This window comes from Pogoniulus pusillus, chromosome 36 (assembly GCF_015220805.1).
Source record: "Pogoniulus pusillus isolate bPogPus1 chromosome 36, bPogPus1.pri, whole genome shotgun sequence".
NCBI classification, from domain to species: domain Eukaryota; kingdom Metazoa; phylum Chordata; class Aves; order Piciformes; family Lybiidae; genus Pogoniulus; species Pogoniulus pusillus.
In genome coordinates, this window is record NC_087299.1 from 9035851 (window position 1) to 9063354 (window position 27504).

General features: G+C 49.8%; 1 protein-coding gene across 3 annotated transcripts; it reads left to right on the forward strand.

Annotated features, from left to right (window-relative positions):
• The first annotated feature begins 642 nt into the window (after positions 1-642).
• PIK3CD (phosphatidylinositol-4,5-bisphosphate 3-kinase catalytic subunit delta) lies at positions 643-27494 on the forward strand. Of its 3 annotated transcripts, none has more exons than XM_064172267.1 (24): positions 643-784; positions 4245-4317; positions 4653-4816; positions 5315-5543; positions 6092-6321; positions 7108-7287; positions 7845-7994; positions 8296-8385; positions 9968-10189; positions 13220-13316; positions 13706-13836; positions 14756-14815; positions 15022-15189; positions 15965-16086; positions 16233-16376; positions 17039-17138; positions 17951-18129; positions 18320-18429; positions 18957-19035; positions 19265-19432; positions 20098-20221; positions 21762-21907; positions 22125-22257; positions 22785-27494. In XM_064172267.1, the coding sequence occupies exons 3-24, from the start codon at positions 4676-4678 to the stop codon at positions 22920-22922; spliced, it is 3141 nt and encodes a 1046-aa protein (XP_064028337.1). In that variant the 5' UTR covers positions 643-784; positions 4245-4317; positions 4653-4675; the 3' UTR covers positions 22923-27494. The 3 variants fall into 3 exon arrangements, with proteins under 3 accessions (XP_064028337.1, XP_064028339.1, XP_064028338.1); XM_064172268.1 differs by having other exon boundaries at positions 657-676; XM_064172269.1 differs by lacking the exons at positions 21762-21907; positions 22125-22257; positions 22785-27494 and having other exon boundaries at positions 19294-19432; positions 20098-20189.
• Positions 27495-27504: the final 10 nt, after the last annotated feature.

Below are 27504 nucleotides of genomic sequence, written 5' to 3' on the forward strand. Positions count from 1 at the left end.
ACACTCGCACCTCTGCAGACAGGCAGTCCCTCAGGCTGTGTTTCTAGCACCTCTCACCAGTGTGTGTTTGTTTTCAGATGAGTAAAGAGCCAGGGTGTCAATACTTGTCAGCAGGCAGAGCTGCAAAGGTCAGTCTTACTGTGAGCTTCTCTGGTTTGCATTCACATCACGGGACCGGAGCCTGAATCAGGAGTTTTAATGTTATGCCACAGGGGAAGCAGATGCAGCATGTTTTTTGTGTGGTTGAGTGGCTGGCACCTGGGTCTGAGTACCCAGCTAGCCCGGCAAGCTTGAGCTCCCCTACAAAGCTCCCACAGGCAGGCACAGTTTAGCATGCTTAGGGGAATTTTCCCAGCCTGTTCTTGGAGAGGAATTTGTCAATACCTAAATGACTTCCTTGCAGTCTGGGATGGTCCTGTTTTAGCCCCACCAAACAACCACTTTCAGAACACTGAATGAAATGGATCCATCCCTGTGAGAGCTTAGGGTTGGGTCAGATCTGCCAGGTGTGTTGAGTGTGTGGTGAAGGCACATCACGCACCTGGTAGGTGAAAATTCCCATCCTCTCCTCCCCCAGCACAGCTAATGCCTGCAATAAAGGTGGCTTCCTGCTGTCTCCCACTCAACATGCATCGCCCCTGAGCTCTGTGCCACTCGTTTCTTACAAACTTGCAAGGTATTTTTGTAGCCCTGGGGTTTGGTAACAGTGTCATCTGTGGGCGTCAGTGCTTCCGTGTCTGTCTGATGCTGCAGCCTCAGAGGTTTGTAGAGTGCTGCTCCATGGGTGAGTTTGCAAGCTCGCTGCCCTCTCTCTTTCATTAGCTGCTGTATGTTGTAAACACCAGAGCTGTGGCTGGTAAGCTGCATAAGAGGAGGTTTGTGTGTTTTATGTTTACTCCTGGGTTGTTACATAGCCGCTGGGTAATTACAACTGTGTCTGCTACCGTCTGCATAAACTCACCTTTGTGTAAAGCTGCTTATTCCTCAAGCTGTGTGAGCTCAAAACAGGTCACCTGCCATTGCTGACTGTGCCTCTGTTGGTTAGATGGCATCCAGTGACACTGGGGTTCGTGTCCTGGCAGGCTCATGCATGGACTAGTCCTGTGTGCACATCAGCTCTGCTTTGGCCATCTCTCCTCTTTGGAAAGATGCACATTTATGACCTTCACACTGATTAATCATAGAATGGCTTGAGTTGGAAAGAACCTTAAAGATCATCTAGTTCCAACTCCCCTGCCACAGGCAAGGGCACCTTCCAGTAGACCAGTTTGCTCAAGGCCTTGTCCCAGATGGCTTTAAACACCTCCAGGGAGGGAGCATCCAGTAATGCAAGAGGGTGAAGCAGTTTGGAGCTTTCCTGCAGATTATTGAGTTGAGGAAAAGAGAGGAGAGGAAATGGAAGACTGGAGGACTTGCCTACTTCTGAAACCTGGAACCTTTGTCTCCTAATTATTTTCCTCCAGATGGTACATACCATGGGGCAGTTTTTAGGTCAGGCTTGTGTACAAGCAGTCCAGGAGGAAAACTGCTGCCTGAGATGAGTGAGGAGGTATTTGAGGCTCTGTGGTTTCCTGAAATGTTCAGTGCATGCCTCTAGTTCAGGGGCTGCCTGAAGTTCACAGAGGGCTATACTCAGCCCTCCCAAGGGCCAGGTCTTTACCTGGTACCTGCAGGTCAGTGTGACTTGGTTGGCTGCCCAAACAGCTGGCCCATGCTGAGGTCTGTCTCTCAGATGGAGTGTGTGTGTGTGCACCAGCTGTAGACCAAGAGCTTTGTGTGTTCTGGTTGTCCATTCTGCTTCCTGGGCACCTGAAAGGAGGTTTGGGAGGTTGTGGGAGATGTGGCTGGTGCAGGGAGGAAGAAGCATTGTAGGAAGGTGTAGGAACGTGGACAGACTCTAGCAAAATGTTTTGTGGTATATTAGAGGAGGAAGAGCAGGGGCTGGAGGTGTCATGGCAGAAAGCAGGTGGCTGCAGCCCTGTGTTGGTAAGCAGGAGTCTTTGATAGCCTCTGTACCTGCTTGAAGTTGGTTCTGTGGCCTTGCATCCCACTGAAACACAGTCTTGTGTCTCACCTTTGCTTGCCTAGCTCTGGGAGGGCTGCAAGTTGTGTGCAGTAGACTAATTTCTGTCCAGTGTGGACTGTTTAACTTGAACCTCAGGCTAGCAGGCTTACAGGTCAGAACCCTACCACCACATGGGATTTTTAGCAATCATCTGTCTGCCCACCAGGGTGAAAGCCTGAGGTGATGCTGGGGCTTTTGAAAATCAACAGCTGCAAGGGGGAATCCTTTTTACAAAGGCTGCTGCAGTGATGTGTCTCTCGAACAACCCTGGTAACATACAGCCTGCCCAAAGGGAGCAGTGCTGCATTTGGCTGTTCGCAAACGGCAGAGTGACCCTGGGGAAAGGGAATTGTAACTCACCAGGTCAGCACAGTGCAAGCAAGGCTACAGCCTGCAGAACTTTGTTCCAGTTTCCCAGAACTAAAGGGAAGGTGGTGGTGGAGTGGTGCAGGAGTATTAATCTATGCAGCACTTGCTTGTTGCAAAAACTGTCACACGTAAGGTGCAGGTGGTGGAGCACTCCGGATTTGGCTGTGGAAGGGGGAGAGGCTTGGTAAACAAAGTGTTAGAGAGTGCAGGACCAGAGTTACTCTTCGAGTGACACATCCGCCCCGGGCGCTGCTGGGGAAGTCCCTCTGCACTGGGAGATGCTCAGTGAGTTTGGAAGGACCGAGGCGCTGTGCAACTCAGGCTTGACATTGCAGTGCCGGTAGCTTAGGTAGGCACTTGATGCCTGTTGGGTGTGCCACCAGCCAGAAATCCTCAGCAGGAGGAGGCAGTTCAGCCATTGTTGTGTCTTCCATCTCTGGGTGGTTGGCTGCTTTAGCTGCCTGCGGGAGAGGCGGGGGAAGCTGGTATTCCAGAACCTCGCAGGCTGTGTTGGTGGTGGGCAGAGGCCAGCTTGTTTTGCTTTATTCAAACTGGCCAACCTTGCCTCCTCCCCCTTTCTCTTCCCTCCCTCTTGAGGCACATGGGGTTGTGGTCTCTGTATCCGGCCTCCGGGCGATAGAGCTGTGCGCTGAGGAAGCAGGACAGATAAAACAGACTCATACTTCTGGGAATCCTCACCTCGCTGCTGCTGGGGAAGTGGTGTGCTCCCAGGCACTGCCAGATAAGATGCTGGGCTCCTTGTCATGCTGAAGCTGGCGGCAGGACTTCATGATTTCAGAGACCCAGATCTTGAGCAGCACATTGCTCAGCTTCTTCCTAAGTTTGTACCTTGTCTGACAGCTGCAAAGCCACGTTTTGAGTTGTGAATGAGCAGATGTGCTGGGTTTATGGACTGAGGCCAGTGGTGCTGATAGAATTGCTCGGGGCAGGCTGGCAGGAGGCTGAAGCTGCAGCAGCTGTGAACTGTGGCTAGGAGAGCACCCTCCAGGCTGTACCACTGGCATGTGTTTCTGCTGGCCTGGTGGGATAGCTCTAGTAAGTGAGAGGGAGCTCAGGTGAGCTGGCTCCTCTCCTGAGTTGGGTGAAGTGAGTTGGAGCCACTTACCTGTCTCTCAGTAGCAGCTAATGGGAGCAGTTCCAAGCTCTTCCTGCACGTGGGGACGTCACACTCTGCCGTCTGTCATCTGTGAAGAAAAGTGGAGGTTTTCACTGCTGTGGTACCTTGCTTGTAGGCAACTCACAGATCATAGAATGTTAGGTGTTGGAAGGGACCTCTGGAGAGCATTTAGTCTAACCCTGCTGCCAGAACAGGGTTGTGCAGAGCAGGGTGCATTGGATGGTGTCCAGGCAGGTTTGGAATGACAAATGGCTGGAGCATGAGGGTTTCTCTACCCTTGATGTTATGTGTCTTTAAGAAAGGAAACACAACGAGCTTCTGCTGAGTGCTTTTGGTTTAGCTGTTGTTGTGTGCACTTACCCTGTGCTTGAAATCAGCGCTTTGTACCTGCTGGCCTTCAGATTCTTTTTCTTTGGATGTACTGAGCATAAACTGTGGAGCCCTGCCAAGTGAGGGGATGCCAATGGAATTAGCAAACCTGTTTTCATGGAATCATAGAATCGTTTTGGTTGGAAAAGACCTCTGAGATCATCATGTCCAACCAGTGTCTGACTCTAGAGTTTTGATTGTCTCAGCCTTAGATTTCCTTTTTCCTGTAACTGAAGGGGGGATACAGAGTGGAGTGGTTTGTGTGTGCTCAGAACCAGTAATGCCTCTTTCTCCTTCTTGCAGGCTGGAACTAAGCTCTGGAAAAACAAAGTGGAGCTTGGAGCATGTGGCCTGAGGATTGCCTTACCAAGCTAGGGTAGGTTCTTTCTGTTGGCTGCTTGGTTGTAGATGAGCTGTCAGGACAAGTGTCTTTGTCCTCAAGAGAAGAGAATTGTTTCATTTCTTTGTTGAATGCAGGAGTTCATCCCAGTCTGGGAAAGGTTAGGGCAAGGTAGAATCAAATGCTATAGCAAGAACACCTCTGTGGTTGAAAGGCACTGGACTGGAAAGCTGACCAAAGTGGGCTGCAAGGATCTGCTAACTTTCCTTCCTTTGGGTTCTTTTGCACTTTGACTTCCTACAGAGCCCAGCACAGGTCTGAGGCTATATCATGTAGTCAACAGCCATAGACATTTTGCTCTTTTCTTGCAGGTGGTAGCTAAGAAGTGAGCAGGATGCCCCCAGGCATTTACTGCCCTATGGAATTCTGGTCCAAGGGGGAAAACCAAAGCATCCAAGTGGACTTTCTACTGCCCACAGGCATATACTTAAACCTATCTGTGTCCTGCAATGCCAGCTTGGGCACCATCAAGCAGGTAACAGCTTTATTCCAGTCTTTATCTGCATCCCCCTGGAATGCAGATTCCGTTCTTGGGGAGCACCTGAGGAAGCGTGCTCAGTGCAAGTGGGGTTTTCTCTGTGTTGCTTTGAGGTGGTTCTTTGTGCTTCATTATGAGAGCCTTACCTTTGTGACAGCCTCTCAACCCACTAAACCCATGTCTAGCCCATGAGACTGACAGCAGCAGCATGCTGGTGGCTGTTCTCTGGCAGGCTCAGTTCTCTTGATGCCCGTCCAGCCTTGGTTGGAGTAACTGTGGAGTCAGGGTAGGTCTAAGTTGGCCACCCAGGGCTTGTGGATTGTGTGAAAAGCAGCCAGTGACTGCATGTACAGGAATGCTGTGAGAAGGTTTGGCTGGAAGTTGCCTTCCCTGAATGGTGTATCTCAGCAGAGCAAGGCTGTGGGGTGACAGTAAGAGGCAGAGGAGGTTCTAGCAGTGCAGTTGTGGTTTCACCCTGCTGTTGTTCTGGCCCAGGTGGTGTGGAAGCATGCTCAGTATGAGCCCCTCTACCATATGCTCAGTGACCCCGAGGCCTATGTCTTCACCTGCATCAACCAGACAGCAGAGCAGCAGGAGCTGGAGGACGAGCAGCGGCGCCTCTGTGACATCCAACCCTTCCTTCCAGTGCTGCGGCTCGTGGCTCGCGAGGGAGACAGAGTCAAGAAGGTTATCAACTCCCAGATCAGCCTGCTCATTGGCAAAGGTCAGTTCCCCCAGCACTGCTCTCAGAGCAGCGTGCAGGCTGCTGGCTGTAGGTGCTGCCTGCTGCTGTCCCAGACAGCCTTGCTGCGTGTGGAAGAGTGGTGGAGCCCTGCTCGTGCAGGTGATGAATCGGCAAGGTTGGTCTCTGGTGGGTCTGGTGAGGGAGCTGTGTGTGCAGGCACAAGAAGGGTGATCTGGTGGGTCTGGTGAGGGAGCTGTGTGTGCAGGCACAAGAAGGGTGATCTGGTGGGTCTGGTGAGGGAGCTGTGTGTGCAGGCACAAGAAGGGTGATCTGGTGGGTCTGGTGAGGGAGCTGTGTGTGCAGGCACAAGAAGGGTGATCTTTCCTGCTTGCAGAGGGCTGTGGTAATTGAGTGGGTACAATTGTATGGCGAGGAAGTGATTGCTGGTAGCTTGGGCTGACTCTTCTTCTTTGGGCCAAATACTGTGTCTGCAGGAAGATTGTTTCAGAGACACTTGGTTATCAAAGGCTCGTTTCCCTGTTGGGTGCAGGTGCTAATTTTGCCTTTCTTTCTTACTCCCCACTCAGGTTTGCATGAGTTTGACTCTGTGCAGGATCCAGAGGTGAACGATTTCCGCACCAAAATGTGCCAGTTCTGCGAGGAGAGAGCAGCAAAGCGGCAGCAGCTCAGCTGGGCAGCTTGGATGGAGTACAACTTTCCCTTGCAGCTGGAGCCCATGGCCAAAGGCCTTGGGGCTGGCCCTCTGCATACCCCCACCAAGAACATTTTTGTCAACATCAAGTTTCAGTCTGGCGGGGTAAAGTGTAAACGTTTCTGTGCTGTTCAGCTGGTCTGTGCCTTCCCTTCGGGGAGCCTTTGGGCACCTGGAGGCAGGACAATGTTGTGGGGACAGTGCTCCCATGTGTTCAGTGTTCATTCTCCAGAGTCCTTTGCCTGTGGAGATGGTTGGGAGGGAGGCTCTGAGCCTGCAGCCAAGGGAGCAGTTCCCCTTCCTGACCATGCCTTGAGTGTACTTGGTTAGCTGGTAGCTCAGGTTGCTGCATGTACATGTGGTGGAAAGCTGTTTGGGTAGGAGAGGCGCACAGAATCCAACATGCCTTTCATTTGAAAGCCCAAGAGCCTGCTCAGCTCCTGCATTGGTTTGTGTTGCCCACAGTCCCCTGTTCTTGCCTGCTACCTTTGGTTAGAGTTATTTTTGCATGTTGTGGCAGGGCAGGAAGCAGGTGGGAGAAGGGCCTTGCAGAGCAGTATGTTTGAGCACAGTGACCTTGGGCTGGTGGAACGGAATGACCCTGGGAAGATGTTTAGTGACTAGCAAGCACATGAAGTGGTGATTCTGCTTAAACTGGACTTGGAGTTCCTGATTTCCAGCCTTGTGCTTAGACTGCTGAAACAAGCTCCTGCCCAGTTTGGCAGGCATCCCTGCTTATTGGCTAATGTGTGTGTGTAATTCTGCCTTCCTGTCACCTGCTGTCAGCAGCAGGAATGTTGTTACCTATCTGCTGGGCTACTGCTGCTCCTTGTGCTGATTTCAGCCCTTTGCTGGCATTTGACAGTGTGTGCTGTGTTGTTGGGTTTGCAGGAGAGCTTCACTTTCCAGATCTCCCCAAAGGAGTTCCCCATCACATTGATGAGCTATGCTATCAAGAAGCAGGCTACTGTCTTCCGCCACGAGACAGTGGAGAACCCTGAGGACTACACCCTGCAGGTGAATGGGAAATGTGAATATCTCTATGGGAACTACCCCCTCTACCAGTTCCAGGTGAGCCTTGTGTCTTGATTTGTTAATGAGTGTGTTGCCATGTAGCCTTCTCTTGCTGGGAGGGTAGATTGAGATGTGTTATCCTCTGTGCAGGATGCTGCCTAGGGCAAGGGATGCTTCCAGGAACCAAACAGATCCTTACCTTTTGGAGGGATAGGGATCTATGCCTGTCCCTGGGTACCAAGTGCTGTGTAAATGCATTTATAGACTATGATTCTGTCTGTTTGCATGATGGGCTGGAGGTTCTCTTCCTGAAAGTTGGACAAGCAATTCCATAGCCTGTATTCCTCTGGCAGGGGAAACTGCTGCTGGGAGTGCTGAATCCCTCTGTGTTTTCCCTTAATGCAGCCATTTAAGGCTGCTGATGAAATGCCAGCTATAAAAGGCACTTCATATTCTCAGTCCTGGCAACATGAGTTGCAGGTTTATAAAGCAGGAGTTGCAGTGTCCTCTCCTTGCTCCTTCCACCTGCTTCTGCTTCAGCCAGCCCTGTTTTTCCTGTCTGCTCTTGCCTGCTTGGCTGTTCGACCTGTGCCGACTCTCTCCTCTCTTTGCAGTACATTCGCAGCTGCCTGCACCGTGGCCTCACGCCCCACCTGACCATGGTCCACTCCTCCACTATCATTGCTATGAGAGATGAGCAAACCAACTGCATTGCCAGCCCCCCAAAGATGGCTGCCAAGCCTCCCCCACTCCCTAAGAAAAAGGTAAAAGGGGACAGTGACCCAGCAGGGTCACCCTCAGCTCCTCCATTGGTGGAGATGCTGATCTGGTCTGGGGAGAGCAGCTGACTCCCTGCCTCTCTCATGACAGGCTCCTAGCAGGGGTCTGGGAGGGGAACTGCCAGTCAGCCTTTCAGCTCCCTCCACAACCTTTGTGCTGTCCACCTGCACTGCAGTGCTCTGTTTTGTTGGAGCAAAAAAGCACACAATGAGAGATGAGGTCTGGGGCTGGGCTGAGAAGACTTTGCTGCATTTATTCCTGATTCCAACCCTTTCCTTTTCCTAGCCCAACTATGGTTCTCTCTGGTCTTTGGAGCAGTCCTTTTACATCGAGCTGGTGCAAGGCAGCAAGGTCAACGCAGATGAGCGAATGAAGGTAGGTACTGACTCACTCTGGGGTTTTGGTTTTGTGTGTTGGCTTTCCTAGCTGCATCTGTCTCACTTGTGTGGTGAGGAGAGCAGGGGCTGACAGCCTGCTCTCATGTGACCCTCTGTCGTGCTTCATTCAGCCTTTGGGCAGCCTCTGAAGTGCATCACAACAGGAAGGGGAAGGGAACTTGTTAGCCAGCAGCCCAGCAGTGCTTTCTTAGAAACATTTCCCCTGCAAAGGTTTCCGAGCAGCAAGCAGAGCTGCTGCCCTGTGGCAAGACAGCTTGATGGCAGTATGGGGAGGCAGAGAAGCCTCCAAAAGCCAGAGGAGAGGAAATCCAGCTCTGAGAAGAGAGAATGGTGGGAGAGGTAGTGACTGGTACAGTGAAGACAGAACGCAGCAAAGCCCTGGGAGGAGCAGGAGAATGAGAAGGGGAATGGCTGCCCTTAGGGAGAGGACAGGGCAAGAACGTGTCAGGACAGGGGTGTTCTGTAGGGCAAGGCCTGATAAAGGGACAGGCAGTGAAACAGTTCTGCCCAGTGCCCCATCATTTGCATCTGAGGCAGACTCCTGTGGCTGAGAGTTGTCAGCAGTGTTGGAACAGAGGGTAAAGCTGGAGGTGAGGTTGGCTTTTGGCTGTACAGTGATCTGGCAGGCTGCAAGAGGAGATTGCAGGAAAATGTGCATCCAGAGACAGGTCTGGATTGGCTCCGTGCTGCAGGCCTGTGCTGGGGCTCAGCTGTTGGCAAATGCCTTTCTCCTGCAGTGTGGATCTGCCTCCCCTTTGGCACTTGCCCAGGGGGATGTTCTGCTTTTTCAGTGCAGCAGCTTCCTTAGCTTCTGCAGCATCTCAGAGCAGGATTTGGTGTATGTACTGCTTGGCTTTACAGGGTGAGACCTGTAAGACTCTAACCCATGGATTGCCCAAGCCTTTTGCAATGAGTAAGCAGCTCTTGCAAGTCTGTGTGCAGGAAGTAGATAACAATGCCTTTATTAACTACCTGAAAGGACATTGTGGAGAGGCTGCTGCTGGTCTCTTCTTACAGGTAACTGGAAACAGAGCAAGGGGAATGGCCTGAAGCTGAGGCTGAGTAGGTTTAGATTGGACATTAGGAAAAGGTTTTTCACAGAGAGAGTGGTCAGGCACTGTAATGATCTGCCCAGGGAGGTGGTGGAGTCACCCACCCTGGATGTGTTTCAGGGTCGTTTGGATGTGGTGCTTAGGGATATGGTTTTAAGGGGAATCTTGTTGAGTAGGATTATAAATTGGACTTGGTGGTCCTGAATGTCTTTTCCAACTTGGATGTTTCTGTGATTCTGAAGCTGAGTAAAGAGGAGGGTTAAGGAACTTAATATCTGAACAAACTGTTAAAGAGCCAGTAGGGCATCACTGAATCAACCAGGTTGGAAGAGACCTCCAGGCTCATCCAGCCCAACCTATCCCCCAGCCCTATCCAGTCAGCTAGACCATGTCACTAAGTGCCTCATCCAGTCTTTTCTTGAACGCCTGCCCTTCCCATTCCTCTTCTAATCATGTCTCCAGCGAGCCTGAGGATTCATGGTGTTCTCTTCTTTCTCCTTCCCACAGCTGGTGGTGCAGGCAGGTCTCTTCCACGGCAATGAGATGCTGTGCAAGACAGTCTCGAGCTCGGAGGTGAATGTGTGCTCGGAGCCGGTGTGGAGGCAGCGCCTGGACTTCGACATCAGCATCTGTGACCTTCCCCGCATGGCGCGGCTCTGCTTCGCCCTCTACGCCGTCATCGAGAAGGCCAAGAAGGCACGTTCCACCAAGAAGAAGTCCAAGAAAGCTGTGAGTAAAGCCAGCGTGGGACTGAGGCAGGCTGGGGGCACAGGGCAGCGTTCTGAACCCAGTGCCCTTTGCTTTCAGGGCAAGGCTTGACTAATAAAATTGCTTAGATCGTGATGGCCACGAACCACTCCAACAGGAACAGCGAAGTGAGGAGTAGCTGCCTGTAGCAAAGGCTGATTAAATGCTAATGTCTTGCCCAGAGAGACCAGTGAAAAACACAGCCAGCATCTGAAGGCACTTAAAGAGGAGTCGTTTTGTGTTGGTGTCTCTCTCTTGCTGTTACACAACTTCCTTGTTTTGTAGTTGAGGTTAAACCATCTTCCCTGTTGCATCTTCTTTCTAGTAAAGTCTTTCATGCAACCCCCCAGTGGAGCAAATTAACAGCTAAGAAGGGGGAAGAAAATGAGGGATGAAAACACTGATTACAGCAAAGCTTTAAGTGAGGTAAAGTGAAAGTGCAGAATCTTCATGATTACTGTTCAAATGCTGCGCACTGAGGACTGAAGAGTGCTTTGGAGGCTCTTATGGGGATGAAATCACTTTGGAAGCTCTTGTTTGGAGCTTCTGAATCGGATGCAGTGGTATTTCTCACTTTGCTCACCTCTATTCCAAAACTTTCAGCCCATTCATAATTCAGTTACTAGAAGTGGAGCTAATTGCAGCCTGGAGTTGCTGGTTTCCCACTGTCGTAACTTACACACGATGCCTGGAGCCCTTTGCATGTGAAGAGTCTTCTTTACGAGCAGCAAATGCATTTGTTCCTCTGCAAATTACTGTTTCTGCAGCCACAAAACCACTGCTGACATGCTTTAAGGAGGGGTTTGGTCATGCCATCTTTACTAGAGCACAGAGAAATGAAGGGCTGCTAAATGTGATCAGGGAAGATTTAGTCTCGGTCCTGTTAGCTCCTTTTCATTGCTGGGCGGTTCACTGCGCTTTGTTTGGTTGGCATCAGTAGGGATCTCAGTGCATTAAACAGCAGGCAGCCCATGAGTCCTGCTTGTGAGAAACCAATTTCTGGCTTGGAGATTTCAGACTGGAAACATTTCGAGGCCAGGACCAGGATCAACATTTTTATTGTTTTACAACTTAAGAGCAGTAGAACTCCAACTCCCGCCGGAGGCTTTTGTCTGATTCACCCACAGGCTGCTTCTGCGACCACACTGAAATAAGTGTCAGGTTTGAAGCAGTCAGAAGGAACTCTCACTGTTCTGACTGACACACTAACAGCAGCCTGGTTAGCTGAGCTGTTAAGAGGAGCTTGTTCATGTTCGTTTGTGTTCTGGTGCTGGGCAAAGGTGGATGTGTTCTGGTGAGCCCTCGATGTAAAACCACAGTATTTGCTTGGACTGAGCAGCACAGAAAAGGATTTTTCCACAGGGTCAGCTGTGAGTGAGGTGTCCAGGTCCCATTTGATGTGCTTGCTAAGAGGAGGGCACAGCCAGAGTGTCCCCTGGCTTCTTTGGTTTTGGTTGATAATCTTTTCGGTTGCCTTGCTGACAGGACTCAGAGGGGAGTGACATGCAGTGTCCAGAGCAGATAGCTGGGACTAAATCGCTTACTACCACAGAAACAGGCATGCCTGCAGACTGGGGTGAGTCAGAGGGTTAGTGTCACCCCCAGGCTTGGCTTGCAGTGTTTTCAAAGTCAGGCAGGAGATATTTCTGTCCTTACCATGCTGAATCGTTGCTTTGCTGGACATGATCTGCCAAAAATCTTGCCTTGTGTTTTGGCAGGCTCTGTGCTGTGGTTTGCTGTCGTTGACTCTGTTAGGAAAGGTTATTGCTGGTGATGGTGTTTTGTTTGGCTTTCCCCTGTGATCTAGAAGCTGATGTCTCAAATGGGATTTTACTGAGGACACTTAGTCTAATCAAATCAACTCAAAGGTTTACAAGGGGCCACTTGGAAAAGATTGATTTTGGCACGCTGGAGGAAAATGCTGGCTTTGCTGCCTCCTCCAAGTCCTCTGGTGTACCTTTGGGGTAAGCCTGGTCTGTTCTCTGGAAGGTCTCAGTGGAACAAGATGTCTCCCTGTGGTTCCCTTCACACACTCATTTGTGGGTGCATCTCACTGGAATTTTGCCTCGCAGCCGCTTTGCAAGTCAGTTTCTGCGCTAGTGCATGTGTGAGCCTTGGTGCTCGCTGAGCAGCTGAGTGAAGTGCTGGAATTGCTGAAATGGTGCATGAGGTAAACTGTTCCAGCTGGGGAACCTGACAGCAGGAAATCTTAGGTCAGTTGTGGAACATGTCTTGTCTGCTCCCATGGCAGGGAACTGGGTTACAGCAAGGAGATGAGTTCTCTCTCTTGGCCGTGTCCCAGTCACTTTACTGCTCCAGTCTCCCACCTCCAAAATGAGGCTGGGTTGGACTTGTGAGATGTATTTTGGGATGTGTGATGGAGGACTGGCAGCATACAGTTGGGTTTCTGTAGATAGTGTTTATTATTGTAGAAAGGAGCCAAGCCTTTTCTTCACATCCTCAGATACATCTAGCACTTTGCCTCTTAATGAAGTTACGATAAGTGTTTCCTTGTTTCAAAAGTGAGGTTCCTCTTCCTCCCCTCAGACTGTGAAATGTGTGTCACAGCTTCTTCAAATACCCTCCAGTGTAGAGTTGCAAGACCTCACCAGAAACTTAGAGATTCTTCAGCTGTGCAGAAGATTTGTGGGGGGTGTTTGGTGCCGTTCAGCACTGCCCAAAAGACTCCAGGTTTTGGCAGATAGCAGAGTTTGATGCCTTCTTGCACTCTGATTTTAGGAGAACTTTACAAGTCACACTATCAGAGGTGGTACATTTGCAGCACCTCCTTGAGCAGGGAGTGCCTGCACACTCTTGAATGGGAAGTACCTGCCTGTAGCATTCTCTGCAGCAACTTCCAGACTTGGAAAACATCAGGATTATAGAATTCCTGCCTCCTGTGGGGGCTTTGCTCTGCATGGGGATAGCTCACTTTCTTGTTAATTCTTCTCTTCCCTTCTTGCAGCATCTGCAGTCACAGCAGCCAAATGAGCTTCTTCCTTTGCATTGCAGGACTGTCCCATTGCCTGGGTGAATGTCATGCTCTTTGACTATAAGGACCAGCTGAAAACAGGGGAGTGCTGCTTGCACATGTGGTCCTCCTTTCCAGGTATGGCAGGAGACTGAGACTCTGTTGTTTCGTGTCTTGAGTTACCCCCACAAAGCCAGAGGCTCCCTGCATTGCTGGCCACTAGCTGCAGGAGGGGCTGTAACAGTTCAGGCTAGCAGACCTGGTATGATTTATGATAACCACTCTGTGTTGTGATGGCATCTAGAGCCCTGCCAAGATGAAGGCCTTGTTTAGCTTGGCACTGGTTGTATGACATGAAAGGCTGCTGCTGTCATGCATACAGCAACTGTGAGAGGCCAGCAAGATGAAGAGAGCTGCTCAGGGCCAGGCAATGTCCAGTGAGGGAGCTGGGACCCATCTGTGCTCTGCTTTCTGGAGCAAAGCTTCCCAAGGTTGGTGGTGATGGGTTTGTGTTCTTTGCTTTCCAGATGAGAAAGGGGAACTGCTGAACCCCATGGGCACGGTGCAGTGCAACCCCAACACAGAAAGTGCAGCAGCCTTGGTCATCTGCTTCCCCAGCGTCGCTCCACACCCTGTCTACTACCCCTCGTTTGAGCAGGTAGGGGACGGGGACACTCCTGGGGGGCATGGAAACGGCCTGGCTTTGCTGGGGCAGGAGCACCCAGTGCCACTGTCTGCTGGACAGCTGCTGACAGGGAACACAAGCAAACCTAATTCATAGATATTGTTGCTTGGACATAGGACTTTTTGTCTTAACTAATGTGCCTTAGAGTGAATGCTATTCCAGGCTGGGAATTCCTGAGGTAAAGCAGCTCTGAGATGAGCATTTGTTTTAAAATATGGGTTTACCTGAGCTGCCTTCCAACTGCAGGCAGCTTTAGGCTCTATAGGAAGGAAGAGGAATAAAAGGGGAAATGAGTGAAAGTAGAAAGCCTCCTCCCTTTCAGCAGAGAGTGATAATGTGCTGTGTGGTGTGGGGATTTTCCATCTGTCATTGGCCAGACACTTAAAGTGGAAGAAGAAATGTGCCTGTTACAGGAAAGAAAGGAAATCTGCTCTGCCAGGGACATACATACACACTCCCCATGCTGCATGTTCTGGCTCAGCACTGTGAACAGATTGTGCTGGTGTGGAAGGTGGCTTGAGTAGTGCTGTCTGCTTGGCAAACCCACACCAGCTCTAAGAATCTGGAATGGTTCCTCTTAGCCAAGAGCTCAGAGACACAGAACCCCTGCTCTCAAATGGTATGGGTGTGCCCTTTTGAGGGGGAAGAGCTCACCCAGGAGTGTGCCCTTTTCAGGAGAGGACTCACCCCTTCATTCTTGTCACTGCCATGGAAGGGGCTCTATGGCTTACACCTCTGCTGAGTGCATTACTTATCTCTGGGCTGTGAAAGGTGTGATTCCCTCCTCCAGAGGTGGCAAATGACTGAAGCTTAATGCAGGATAAATGCCTGCAGTGGCAGTGAGCTGGTAGTAAATGAGGAACCTTTCTCAGACTCTTTATTTGTGTCCTAGCTTCTGGAGTTGGGGAGGAATGGAGAACAACTCCGTGCTGCAGCAGAAGATCCTGAGGAGGTGAGGCCATCAGTTTTTCAGCTACATGAGGCTATGTACAAGCCTGCTTTCACAGGTCAAATTATATGTTACCATCATGCTCCTGACCAGCTGCTTTCACCAGACTGGGTCATGCCCCAGTCTTACAGGCCCTCTCTGGGCTGAGCAAGTCCTCTGGGTTGAGACTGAGCCTTGTGTATGCTCTTTCCTGTGATTCCCATGAGCAGAAGCAGCAGCTGAAGGAGATCCTGGAGCGCAGGAGCCACACTGAGCTGTATGAGCATGAGAAGGACCTGGTGTGGAAGATGAGATATGATATCCGTGACCAGTACCCACAAGCTTTGGCCAAGCTGCTCATCATCACCAAATGGAACAAGCATGAGGATGTTGCCCAGGTGAGGATACTGGCTTGGTGTCTAGGACCCCATTTATGATACATCTTGCAGTCTCTACATTCTTCCTGTGGTGTGCTTGAGAGGGCAGCTTAGCAGGGGATGTTTTTCAGCGTCCCTCTGCAGGTGAGTTTTGCACACTGAGGCCGAGGGAGATTTTCTCTTCTCAACCAGGCACTGCAAGTGTGTGCTGAGCAGTACCCAGCTGAGTTGAGGTTTGGCTCTTCTGGGCTCCATTTGGCACTGTGCATTATCCTAGACTCATTACTGACTGATAAAGTCCTGCTGCTTCCCCCCAGAAACCGACAGCAAGAAAAAGCCTGTCTGCCTTGGTGGCAGACTGTAGGATCTGGACTGGTGACTTGTAACTGATGGTGGGACACCACCAGTGAATCTCTTCCATCAAGAACATCAGACATCATGGGATGGTGCCTGTGCTGCTCATCCCTCTTCACTTCAAGAGCTCTGATAGGACCCTCCAAAGGTCCCTTTTAGATCTACATCATTATGCTGCAGAAAAGTACTCTTCCCAAAGATCTTAGCCAAATTTTGCCTACAGTACAGCAAAGTAACCCTGCTTTGGACTTGGATGGCTTCTCCTGTCAGCCTTGCTACAAAGTGTGCAGACACCAGATCAAAACCCATCAGTCCAAACTTGCTCTGAGGCATCTATAAATAGTGACACTCCCCCAAAAGGAGCTGCTCTTCCGTCAGTGGAATTTTAGATGTATGCCCATTGACATAAAATCCTTCTTTGGTCTTTTTTTTTCCCTTACAGATGATTTCCCTGCTTCAGACCTGGCCAGAGCTGCCTGTCCTGAATGCCTTGGAGCTGCTGGATTTCAGCTTTCCTGACCGTTATGTTGGTTCCTTTGCTATCAACTCCCTGAAGAAGCTGACGTAAGTGTTAGGAGGGAGCTGCAGAGCCCCTCGCTGCCTGTGCGCAGGGCTGTGCAGGAGGCTGACAGCTTTGTCTCCACAGCTTCTGCAAGCACATTTGTTGCAGGGAAGTGAACGTTGTCTTCTTTTTTCCTTTCTGTCCACAGAGACCATGAGTTGTTCCAGTACCTGCTGCAGCTCGTCCAGGTGCTTAAATATGAATCCTACCTAGACTGTGAATTAACCAAGTTCCTGCTGGACAGGGCATTATCCAACCGCAAGATCGGCCACTTCCTCTTCTGGCACCTGAGGTAGAGAGCAAATATTTGAGGCTGTTTCTCAAGAATCCAGTGAAAGCAGCAGCCACTGCTTTGCTCATGGCCCTGGCAAGCACACCTGTATGTACAGATGCCAGGGTATTTATTGAGGGGTTGTTGGCTCTCCTTTAGCTGCTGGTGTCTTGCATCAACCGTTGGTTGGAGTTCCCTTGCCACGATTACCAAAACCCTGGACCTGCTGCTTTTGTCTGTGGGAGCCTGAAGAAGGGTTATGGCAGGGGAACATAGCATCTTTTGTTTGTTGTTTTCTCTTCTGTTGTTGTTGTGGTGATGAGATTAGGTTCTATTTTCAGAACTGATATAGGCACACACATGCTCGTGAGTTGAAATTTACTGTGGACATCCCTGGCCACCTGCCATTTCTGAGCCATAGGCTCTGAACTGTCCTTGCTCCTTAGGCAATGCTCTCAGGAGAGCTGTTAGAAATCCAGTCATGCAAAAAGATGTCTCATGATTTCAAGCAGTGGCTTTTTTACATCACCTTCTGGGGTGGGTGCATTTTTATTTCCCTCTCTAACAGAATCTAAACAGCAGCTAACATCCTGCACCCTCCTCTCCCTGTGCTGGCATGAATGGGAGAATTAGTCACTCACTGCAGTGAGTCAGAATTGCTTTAACCTCCCTCTTTCCCCTAGGTCAGAAATGCATGTTCCTGCAGTTGCCTTGAGGTTTGGCCTGATTCTGGAAGCATACTGCAGAGGCAGCACCCACCATATGAAAGTTCTGATGAAGCAGGTAAAAATTGCTTTTAGCCATGGGGTTAACTTCCCTCTTGCTTTGGAGCTGGTTCTCAGCTGTTCAGCTTTTCTAGCTTCATGGTAGCATTCATAGATATATTTTTTAAATGCCTTTGAACTGCTGTGTTGGTTTTGGCATGGCCTGTTAAGAGCCTGGAGTTCCCCATCACATGTGACTTTGCTCATCCCTTACTCACCCACACATGTCCTAAACTGCACTGTGTGTCTAGAAAGGTTTGAACTGCCCAAAGACCATTGCTGTGATTGGATGTGATTTATCAGGAGCTGATCACAACTGGCTGATTCAGTTGCTGTGTGGAGGTAATCCTGCTGTCTCCTCCCTCCTTAGAACACCTCTTTTGGCTATTAAAGTATCACTTCACCCAATTCAGAAGTGACTGACTCATCTATACACAAAATTGCATCTAAGATGTGCCCACAAACCAGTGCTGCTTCTGTCTGGGAGCCTCTCTGGCCCTTCTGTGTAACCAGGACTCCCCAGAAGTCTTGAAGGCAGAGGCTGTAGTTCTTATTCTCCCTTTCTAGCCAGTGCACCTTGCTTCTTCCTTTGCTGCTTGACAATGTGCATTATTCCTGTGCAATGCCTCTGTGTCCAGCAGAATATCCATCACTGTGGAGCTCCCTTGAGCAGATACTAGATTTTGTTATGTTGCAGTATATGAACTTGCCACAAGTTGAAGAGAAGGGAAGAGACACAACCAAGGTCTACACTTCACAGTAGATTTTAAGAGTTTTTAAACTATCTCTAGGAACTCTCTAAACCTGCTTCATCCCTCCCCTTTTTTTCAGGGAGAAGCACTCAACAAGATGAAAGCTCTGAATGACTTTGTTAAAGTGAGTTCTCAGAAGGCCACCAAGCCTCAAACCAAGGAGATGATGCATGTGTGCATGAAGCAGGAAACCTATCTTGAAGCACTTTCCCACCTCCAGTCGCCCTTGAACCCCAACATTATCCTCGCTGAAGTCTGGTAAGGATGATTGCTGCACCTCTGAATTGCTGCTGCAGGCTCTGTGCAGCAGCAGAGCCAGGCTTCTGGTGACCCCAAAGGCCTCCTTTCTCGTGGAAGGTACCAGATGCTGTTGAATGTACATTTTAGATGGCCACTCTTTAGTAGCTGGAAACCCTGATGGTATTTGGTTTACTTTTCCTTCCTCCAGTGTGGACCAGTGCACCTTTATGGACTCCAAGATGAAACCTTTATGGATTGTGTTTAATAACGAAGAGACAGGTGGAGGTGGAGTGGGCATTATCTTTAAGAATGGAGATGGTAAGGCTTTGGCAAAGTATTTTCATAAGCATAATAATCTCAAGTGTTTAGTGTGCTGAGTGGGCTTAAATGTGGACCACTAAAATGCTGGCAGGAGGAACATGAACATGTTGGAGTTTTTTAACAGTGCTCTGGAGATACAACAAACTCTCCTCTGTATTTCACTTGCTGCCCTACTCAGTAAGATCTTAGGACAGCAGCAGCTGGATACTGTTGCACAGGTAAAAGAGACCCAAGGTGAGGTCTGAAAGAGCTCCAGCAATCCAAACTTGGTAGGGTTGGAGTGGCTGCTGCTGCTCACTGCTGCAATGAGCAGTCTGAAGTGCTACACTGACTGCTCTGGGGAGAGTTTGGCCAAGTGAAGTGTTGTCTTAGTGTAGGTGTCCAGCGTGCTGGCTTTAGACTGTTACCTGTGCTACTAGCTGGACCTGACCTGCTTCAGGGGCAGAACAAGAGCCACTTGCAAGAGCACAATAGGAGAGACCAGGAGCCACTTATGCCCCTTTTTCCTTTGTAATGCTGCTCAGATCTCCGTCAGGACATGCTGACTCTACAGATGATCCAGTTGATGGATGTCCTATGGAAGCAGGAAGGCCTGGACCTGAGGTGAGTAATGTGCAGACAGTTGTCCTGCTGCAGCAATTGAGGCCCTTTTCGTCTGCAGGCTTATTTTGTCCCCAGCAGGTCTGTTTAGTATTCTGTGAGCAGCTATTCAGGCTTTGTGGTGCTGAGGAGCAGGTCGGGAGTAGATAATGGCAGACAGGGAAAACTGAAGAGTCAACACCCCCCAGTTGTGGGCAAGATTTCAGTGGAAGGGTTTCTTTCATCTCTGCAGGATGACCCCTTATGGCTGCCTCTCCACAGGAGACAAGACTGGACTGATAGAGGTAGTCATGCATTCAGACACCATTGCCAACATCCAGCTGAACAAGAGCAACATGGTGGCCACAGCAGCCTTCAACAAGGACGCTCTGCTGAACTGGTTGAAGTCCAAGAACCCAGGGCAAGTGGCTTCCCTTTTTCACTCGGTGCTGCTATACTGCTTCCTTCCACCTAGAGATGTTCCTTCTGCTTTGCCTAGCTTTTCCCTTTGGTTAAGCATAACTCCAAGCTGTCCAACAATCTCTGTGGCTGCTTCTCTGCCTGGCACACTGGAAGGCATTACATGGATCTGTAGGATCCATTTCTTGAGCAGAAAGTGAGGTGTCTGGGTTATTGTCTGCAAGCTTTGTGATAAGGTAGCATTGTCCATAGGCCCCTGATGGGTCCTGTTGCTTTCTCCAGACAGGCAGCATAGTGGCAGCTAGAAAAGAGGCAGAAAGGGTAATGCAAAACTGGGGGGTGGGAAAAAAAGCAAGCAGCACAAAAGCTGTGTAGCCTGTGCTTTTACTAGCTACAGAGAGCAGCACTGCATCAGGGCTCCAACAGGAATCATTCCAGCAGCCCACTGTGTCTGTGGAGATCCAGAAATTAGTTCATTTGGTTGAGACTGACCCATTTTTGCTGAGGGTGTGGACACAGCCCTGTCCAGACCTCCAGGTACCAGCAGCTGTCAATGCAGAGACTCAGACATGGGTCTGCAGCTTTGCATGGGGGAAGCTGTAAAACCAGCTTCTCCAGTGGTGAAGCACTGGTGCTCACTGTCCTCGTTGTTCTCACCCTCTGCAGTGATGCCTTAGAACAAGCTATAGAGGAGTTCACTCTTTCCTGTGCTGGGTACTGCGTGGCCACCTACGTGCTGGGGATCGGCGACCGGCACAGCGACAACATCATGATCCGGGAGACTGGGCAGGTAGGGGCAGCCACTGCTACTGTAGAAGCACTGGAAGAGGGGCAGGAGAGCTACTTAGCAATGGACAGATACATCCCAGAGCACTCCTCCTGCTAAGAAATGTACCTCACCTCCCAGCCCAGAGGCAGAGTGGACAAATACTCTCAGTAGCTTCTATCACGAAGAGGGTAAATAGAGTTTTGTACCTTGAATTGCAGTTCTGTGAGCATGGCTGCCAGCAGCTGCTGCTCTCAACACCCACTCTGGCATGTCAGTGGAGCCAATTTGTACCTCTCAGACCTAAAATTGTGTGCAGATGCACACTCAAGTGTGTACTTCTCAATCTGCAGCCTCACTTGGCTTCAGCAGAGCCCCAGAGCACTTGCGGTTGCTGGGTAAAACCCTCAGCCACTTACCCAGGCTGATATCTTTAGAGATCCCTCCTGCAAAAAAGAAACCTGTTGGCTTATTTGTTCTGCTTTAAAAATGAATGCAGCTGATCACACTGTGATCATCAATGCACTGAACTGATTCCCTTCCTTCTCTGTTCCACAACAGCTACCAGAGTTTGTATCTCATACACTGTTTGGAAGAGAAAGGGCAAAGCTAGGCAAAGGAACCCCCTTTGGCAGCAGGGCCTGTACTAAAGCTCCATGACCAGAACTGTGAGGTGAAGTCTGACCTAGTTTTCTTGTCTAAGCCTAAACCAGCTCTGCCCTGGGCAGTGCAAGTAGGTCTCCTGCAGGTCCAGTGAGTTCAGCTGGTTGGCTAAGTTCATGTTTGAAGTCAGAAATTGACTGCTGGTGTTTTGAGCCTCATCCCTCAGCTGTGTGCAGCTGCCTGCACTCTGTGCATAGGAGCCCACCTTGACAGCTTATCCCCATACCTCAAGCAGGCAGACGAAGATGGGAGTGCCCCTGGGGTGCCAGCTGGGGCAGACACTCTGTCATTTGCTAACAAGGCATCACTGTCCCTCTGGGCTGTGGCTGGCAGCAGCCCATCGCCCGGAGTGCCTCCTCTCCTCTAAGAAGCTGCTGGGCAGGAGCTCAGAGACCTTCCTCGGTTGTTTGTCCACCGGGGGGAGCTGATGCCCTGCGCTAGACAGCCTCGGGTTTGGGTACCCCGAGCTGAAGGCTCTGCACTGGAGCCTCCTCCCTCCTTGCACTGAGCTGGGTGTGTAAAATAGAGTAAGCCACACCACAGCCTACCTCAGCAAGTTGTGTAGTGTAGCAGCTTCACCACTCACAAGAAGTCCTCTTGCATCCATGCACTGTCTGAGACTGCAGCATTGGGTGTCCATTTTAGCCCTCTTTCTGCTGCTGCTGGTGACACACTGAGGCTTTAGAAGTGCCAGGAGCTCCTGCAGCAGGCACTGCAGAGGTAAGAGCCTTTGCTGCCCGAAGCAGGCTGCAGCCTCTTTTCCCCAAGGAGTGCCAGGGGACAGCTCACTGTTCTCAGCGTATTTTGAGTTCAGTAGCTGTGAAGAGAGCTCAGCACTGATCAGCTACAGTAGATACTGCTCTGAAAACTTCCCCTCCCCCCCTTTCTTCCTTCTTTTCAGCTGTTCCATATCGATTTTGGTCACTTTTTGGGGAACTTCAAGACTAAATTTGGTATCAACAGAGAACGAGTTCCTTTCATCTTAACCTATGACTTTGTGCATGTCATCCAGCAAGGGAAAACTAACAACAATGAGAAGTTTGAAAGGTGAGTGTGAGCAGCTCAGCTGGAGTGGAGCTTTGAACCTCTGAATTTTCAGAGCATATATACCCTAGGGCTGTCCATACACACAGAAGTAAAAGAAATGATCACCTCTCTGTCAGAGATGGGGAAAGAGCTTGGTAGAGACCAGACAGCAGGGTCCTGCTTTATGGCCTGGTACAGCTTGCAGCCTTCATTGCTTTGCCTGTTCCCTCCTGAACAGATTCAGGGGTTATTGTGAAAAGGCCTACATGATTCTGAGGCGCCATGGTCTGCTCTTCCTGCACTTGTTTGCACTGATGAAAGCTGCTGGCCTGCCAGAACTCAGCTGCTCTAAAGACATTCAGTATCTAAAGGTAAGAGACTCAGAGCCCACGTGGTTAAAATCGCTCTTGTAGCTCAGCCAGGAGGTGTTTAGGTGGAAGGCTGTACTTAGAAACAAAGCACCTCTAAAACTCGTGAGCTGACAGCCAGTGTTCATGTGCAGGCCACCAGAAATGCCAGCTGCTGGTGCTCAGGAACAGTTCTCAGCACAGAGGCAGGCAGTAGCTACCCTGTAGAGGCAGCTCACAGAGGAGGAGACAGAGCTCTTTGGTTGGGTGCTGATTCCTCTTCCCAGAGTGCCTCTTAAATCATAACAACCCAGCCTTGGCCAACTGTGCAGGAGCACTAAGACCCCTGTTTCCCTGTGCCCAGCATGATAAGGGGGTGCATGTTCTCAGCAGAATGAGAAGCAGCTAGAGTAATTACTACAAATCAATGGCTCCTCCTTCCTTCCCTGGGGCTCCTTTCAGTGGAGCCATTTCCTGGTGAGTAAACATCCTCGCAGTTGCTCACTTGTGCTTTCAGCGAGGCCACACTGATTCCTGCCTCTTTCCTTCAGGATTCCCTAGCCCTTGGGAAGACAGATGAGGAGGCACTGAAGCACTTCAGACTCAAGTTTAACGAAGCCCTGCGAGAGAGCTGGAAAACCAAAGTGAACTGGCTGGCACACAACGTATCCAAAGACAACAGGCAGTAGAGCAGCAGCCTGCAGCCCTGCTCCCAGAGAATGTAAAACCTGCACTGAGTCCAGCAGCTGCAGACAGAGTTGTAGACTGATGAATGTTGCTGTGCTGAAGATCCCCCACCTGTGCTCCCAGAGATCAGACATTCCTGCATGACTGAAAAGGGCCTCTCCTCAGCTCCATCATCCTGTCTGCTGTAGATCTTTGGGGACCAGAGACCAGAGGCAATAAAATTACTGCAAACAGTGAAGGGGAGGTAGGTACTGTGCCCCTGTCAACTCGTTAGGCTTCAAATGCATCTTCTAGAGGAAGAGTTCAGGCAGTTGTAACATCCTCCCAGTGTGTTAATGTGTATAGTTCTATTTTCTTGACAATATAGCTGAACACTGAGAACCAATCACTCCTGTAGCTCCTGTACTATAGCCCATCTTCTAGGTCCCCCTCCCTGCAGCATGGAGGCATTGACTCCGCCACGTGATTGTTCCTCCTACCTTGTTTCAGTGCACACCAAGGTAGGGCAGCTTAAATCCCTGCTGCAGCCAACCTGGACAGTTGGTTAATCCTGCATTGTGGCAGGGTAAGAGTATCTATGCTGTCATCTTACTGCTACAGAGGCCAGTGTGGTCTGAAACTGAACTGATGGTGCAGTCAAAAACCTGATGCCTGGATTGGGTTAGGTATTTTTGTTTCCTTTCCTGTGTCAGATTTCAGTTGAGGATCCAGCAGTTCCTGGGTTGTCCTAAGCCTGAAAAGAGCTGCTTAAAACTGGCCTGGAGCATTGGTTGCCACATGTGTCTCCTGCTGGGGTACATTAGAGCCAGTTTGCCACCTGCCTTCCCTGCACTACCTGCATGCAGGGCCCTGGCCTGTGCCTGCATCAGCACTGGGCTACTACACTGACAGCCCAGTGGTAGCCAGGACAGATGGCACTGGTCTGTGCCCATACTCTTTGGCCAGTCTGTGTTCCTGTGTGAGGACAAAAGGGTGCCAGGTGAGTGTTTGGCACTGAAACACTTATAGTAAGTTGCACCTCAGCTCTCACCTTCTTAAATTGTATTCCCTGTTGCTTTCCACATTCTTCCTCCTTTCAGTCACAGTACGCAGTTCCTTGTCTGTTGCTAGAGCTGGGGTGCAGACTGTGTCTGTGAGGGGTCAGCCAGGGAGCAAGCTGTGCTCGGCTGTGCTGGTTCCTGTATCAGGACAAAACTCCGCTCCAGCCTCCCCCATCCTCACTGCTGAGCATGGTCTGCCCCACCTCTCCCCAAGAACAGCAGAGTGTTTCTACTCTGCTGTCTCCAGCTGGTGTCCTCACCTGAGCACTGCAGCTGCACAGGGACAGATGAACAGGAGCCACTGCTGCCATTCTGCCCCACTGAGCATAGTGAAGTGCAGCAAGCAGGCTGCAGCTGATGCTGCACTCAGAGGTGGTGTGGTTAATACCTGCTTCCTTCAGCACTTCCATGGGCAGCTTTCTTCCATTTTCCCACCTCGGGTTCCTGAGGTGTTGGCATTCCTGCTCTTTAAGGAACAGCACAGCCTCATTTTCAAGACACCCCTGAAGCTGGACCCTGTATTTGGTCAGTATGCCCTTAGCTAGGCTGAGCAGCTTTCTTTTACTCACAGATCTGTCTTTCAAAATCCTTTACTTGCTCTTTCTTAGGCAGGTTAAAAAACCCTCCCAAAGCAGCAGGCATTTCAGATCCCGTTCCTCCAGGGAGCCCTGCATTGGCAAATGATGGACAGCTCTCATGGCAATGTAACTTTCAGGGCTGGTTTAAAATCCCCACAAAGCCAGCATGTTTAGAACTAAACTAATCCTGAATTAATGTGAGTTGACTGACAGGACTCTTGCAGCCAGCAGAATTCAGCCCTGACATCTCCACCTCAGCAGGAGGAGACACTTCTTTACGGTGAGGGTTGCAGAACACTGGAGCAGGCTGTGCAGAGAGGTTGTGGAGTCTCCTTCTCTCGAGAAGTTCCACACTCACCGTGGATGCATTCCTGTGCAGCCTGCCACGGGGTGATCCTGCTTTGGCAAGGGGCTTGGACTCAATCTCTGGAGATTCTCTCCAACCCCTAAGGTTCTGTGATACTCCTGTACTTTAAAATACTGATGCCCTGTGCTAGCTGTTTAAACCCACCAGGGCAGAGGACAAGTTCAAATCCATTTGTTATTCTCAGCTAAGCTAACACTGCCCTCAAAAAGTAACTTTCAGAAGAGTAAAGGTGTTTCATATTCCATCCATGGTAATAAACCCTTCCCTTGTCCCCCTTACCTACACACAGGAACTCAAGTCTGATTTGAAGCACTTGCTAACATCTGTGATGAGAAGAAGCAGTAGGTCTGTTCTGTACTGGTCTGGAGGTATTCATATAAACCAGGTTGCCTCACACAGCATCTCTTACTAGAAGCAGCAATTCTTTAGAAGACAAATCTTACTTTTAGTATCAGCCCTGGGAAGCTCTTTTCTAGACTGAATGTAAGCAGTGGCTGGCACATGCTGTGAGCCACATGAACAACAAGCAGCACTGAAAAAGGTTTGCAGCAGGTAGATGTTTTGGCTCTAAGTTCTGTGTTAGCTAGAACAGAAAGCTGCCTTCCTGTCCTGGGACTCTGCATTTGACTAACACTAGGAAAAGAACAGGAGATAGATGTGCACAGACAGACCTGCAGAAAACAAAACCCCATCTGCACTGGAGCCAGGGCTCTAGAGCTGCTGCTGCTGCTGCTCCAGAAGAAACTTCCTGCAGTCTTTGAGTATTGCTGAGCTCTCTGCACTAAACATTTTTCTCAATGCTGTGGTTCTCTTGAGCTTAGAGAATTGCAGGCAGTGGTCTTGGGTTTCAATCTCAAACCAGTCAGAAGTACAGCACTGGAAAACTGAGCTGGTCAAAAAAACTGAGAGTAAACTCTCAGGTATTTGTTTTAGCTGCCTTAAGTAGTAAAAGGAGAATTTTACTTCCTTGAGCCAGATCCTCACCATTTAAATTAGGACTAGGAAGGTGCTTGGATCTCTCACACCCAATTAAACCAGTACTGTAAGGACCTGGGCAAATGCAAGTTTCCACAGGGCAGCAGCTCACCATGTGCCAGCTGCTCTACCACAACTGACAGCAAGTCTGTGCCCTCACAGCAAGATGCTGCTGCCACCATGTCACTCACCTCCTTTTGTCCCCAGAACAGCATCACAGGATGCCCTTTCCCAGTTCCCATGCACACAGGGAGGGTCTGGTAAGCAGCTGCTTTATGGTGCCTGCCTTCTAGGACAGAGTTTTTACAGGGCCCCACCATTGTCCTCTAAGGATTCGATGCCATCTTTTGTCATTCTCCAAGGGCTTTGAAGAGCAGGATTTGTGGAGACCAAGATTCTATATATGGTGCATACAGAAACTTGCCACAATCATGGAATGAAGGTTGGCAGGGATCCTGCTGAAACGCTAAACAGAACTGCAGAGAGGAAGACAGAAGCCAAATATTTGTTTTGATATTAAATACTGGGCAGGATTTAGAGCTCTCTGCATGCTCATCAGAGGGCTGCACACATCTACCTTACTGCTGCTCTATGGGGACAAGCAAACATTTAGGACCCCTCCAGGGTTGCTATGGCCCAGACTGTGCTTGCAGCATTCCTTGTGGCCACACAACTTTACTCCATTTCAGAGCACAGCTGTTAACTTCCTTGTTAACCCAATTTACAGAGTAAAAAGTACACAGAAGTGTCAGGCCCCATTAAGCCGAGGTGCTCCAAAACCACACCAACCTACTCACCACAGCAACCTACTCGGTGGTTTGTACATTATGGTGGAAGGAAACTTGTAATGTAAAAGCACTTCTCCTACATGCCACCAAGTGGTACTCCAGGGTCCTGCCCCCGTGCAGCAGCAATGCTCTCTTAATCTGCAGTCTCAAGTCACCCGTGGAGACTTGGTTTGCAGCAGCTGGCAGCAGTTGGCAGCAGTTGGTAGTTCCCAGGGTATTCCCAGACAAGTAAAGCCCTACTCTAATTGTACAGCAGCATGAAGCAGCAGTGGCTCCTGACCTCTGTCCTCCACTTTTGGAAGTGCAATAAACTAAAGTTCTGTGAGTGCAAACTGCAAGACCTGAGCAAAGCCAAGGGTGTTTCTCCACCCAGCACACTTCTTCAGGCAGGTTACTTACTCTAGAGAATTGACTTACCAGCAAGCAGTAAAGAGCAGTGGGGCAGCAGCTGGACCTCCCTCTGTGTACACCACTGGAATCACATCTGGAATGAAGCTGATGGTTTTCAGCAAGTGGAACTGTACTGCAGAGTGAAGCTGAAATCACTTTCACAAGGTACATGTTAGAAAGAAGCAGCTTCTGGTTTTATACAGATGCTCCAAGGGACCTCCCCTTTCCAGTCTATTTATTTAGAGATGTTCCTGTGAGTATTTTTCTTAACTCTGTACAAACTGATTGTGCTTATTCTGTTGCCTTTAAAACAAAGAAGTATTTTTTTAAGCCAAACTGTGGTTCTGTATGAAGAGAATGTTTACATGTTTAACTTCTCAGTTGCTTTAGGTACATGTTTTGTAAGTCAGAAAATAAAGACTATTGATAAATTGCACATAGGTGCT

Excerpts from the sequence above, each read along its gene's own strand:
- PIK3CD (XM_064172267.1), top strand. The coding sequence starts at position 4,676 with ATGCCCCCAGGCATTTACTGCCCTATGGAATTCTGGTCCAAGGGGGAA. Across the intron at positions 5,544-6,091 it reads CAGCCTGCTCATTGGCAAAG|GTTTGCATGAGTTTGACTCT; the intron begins GTCAGTTCCCCC and ends CTCCCCACTCAG. Across the intron at positions 15,190-15,964 it reads AGCATGAGGATGTTGCCCAG|ATGATTTCCCTGCTTCAGAC; the intron begins GTGAGGATACTG and ends TTTCCCTTACAG.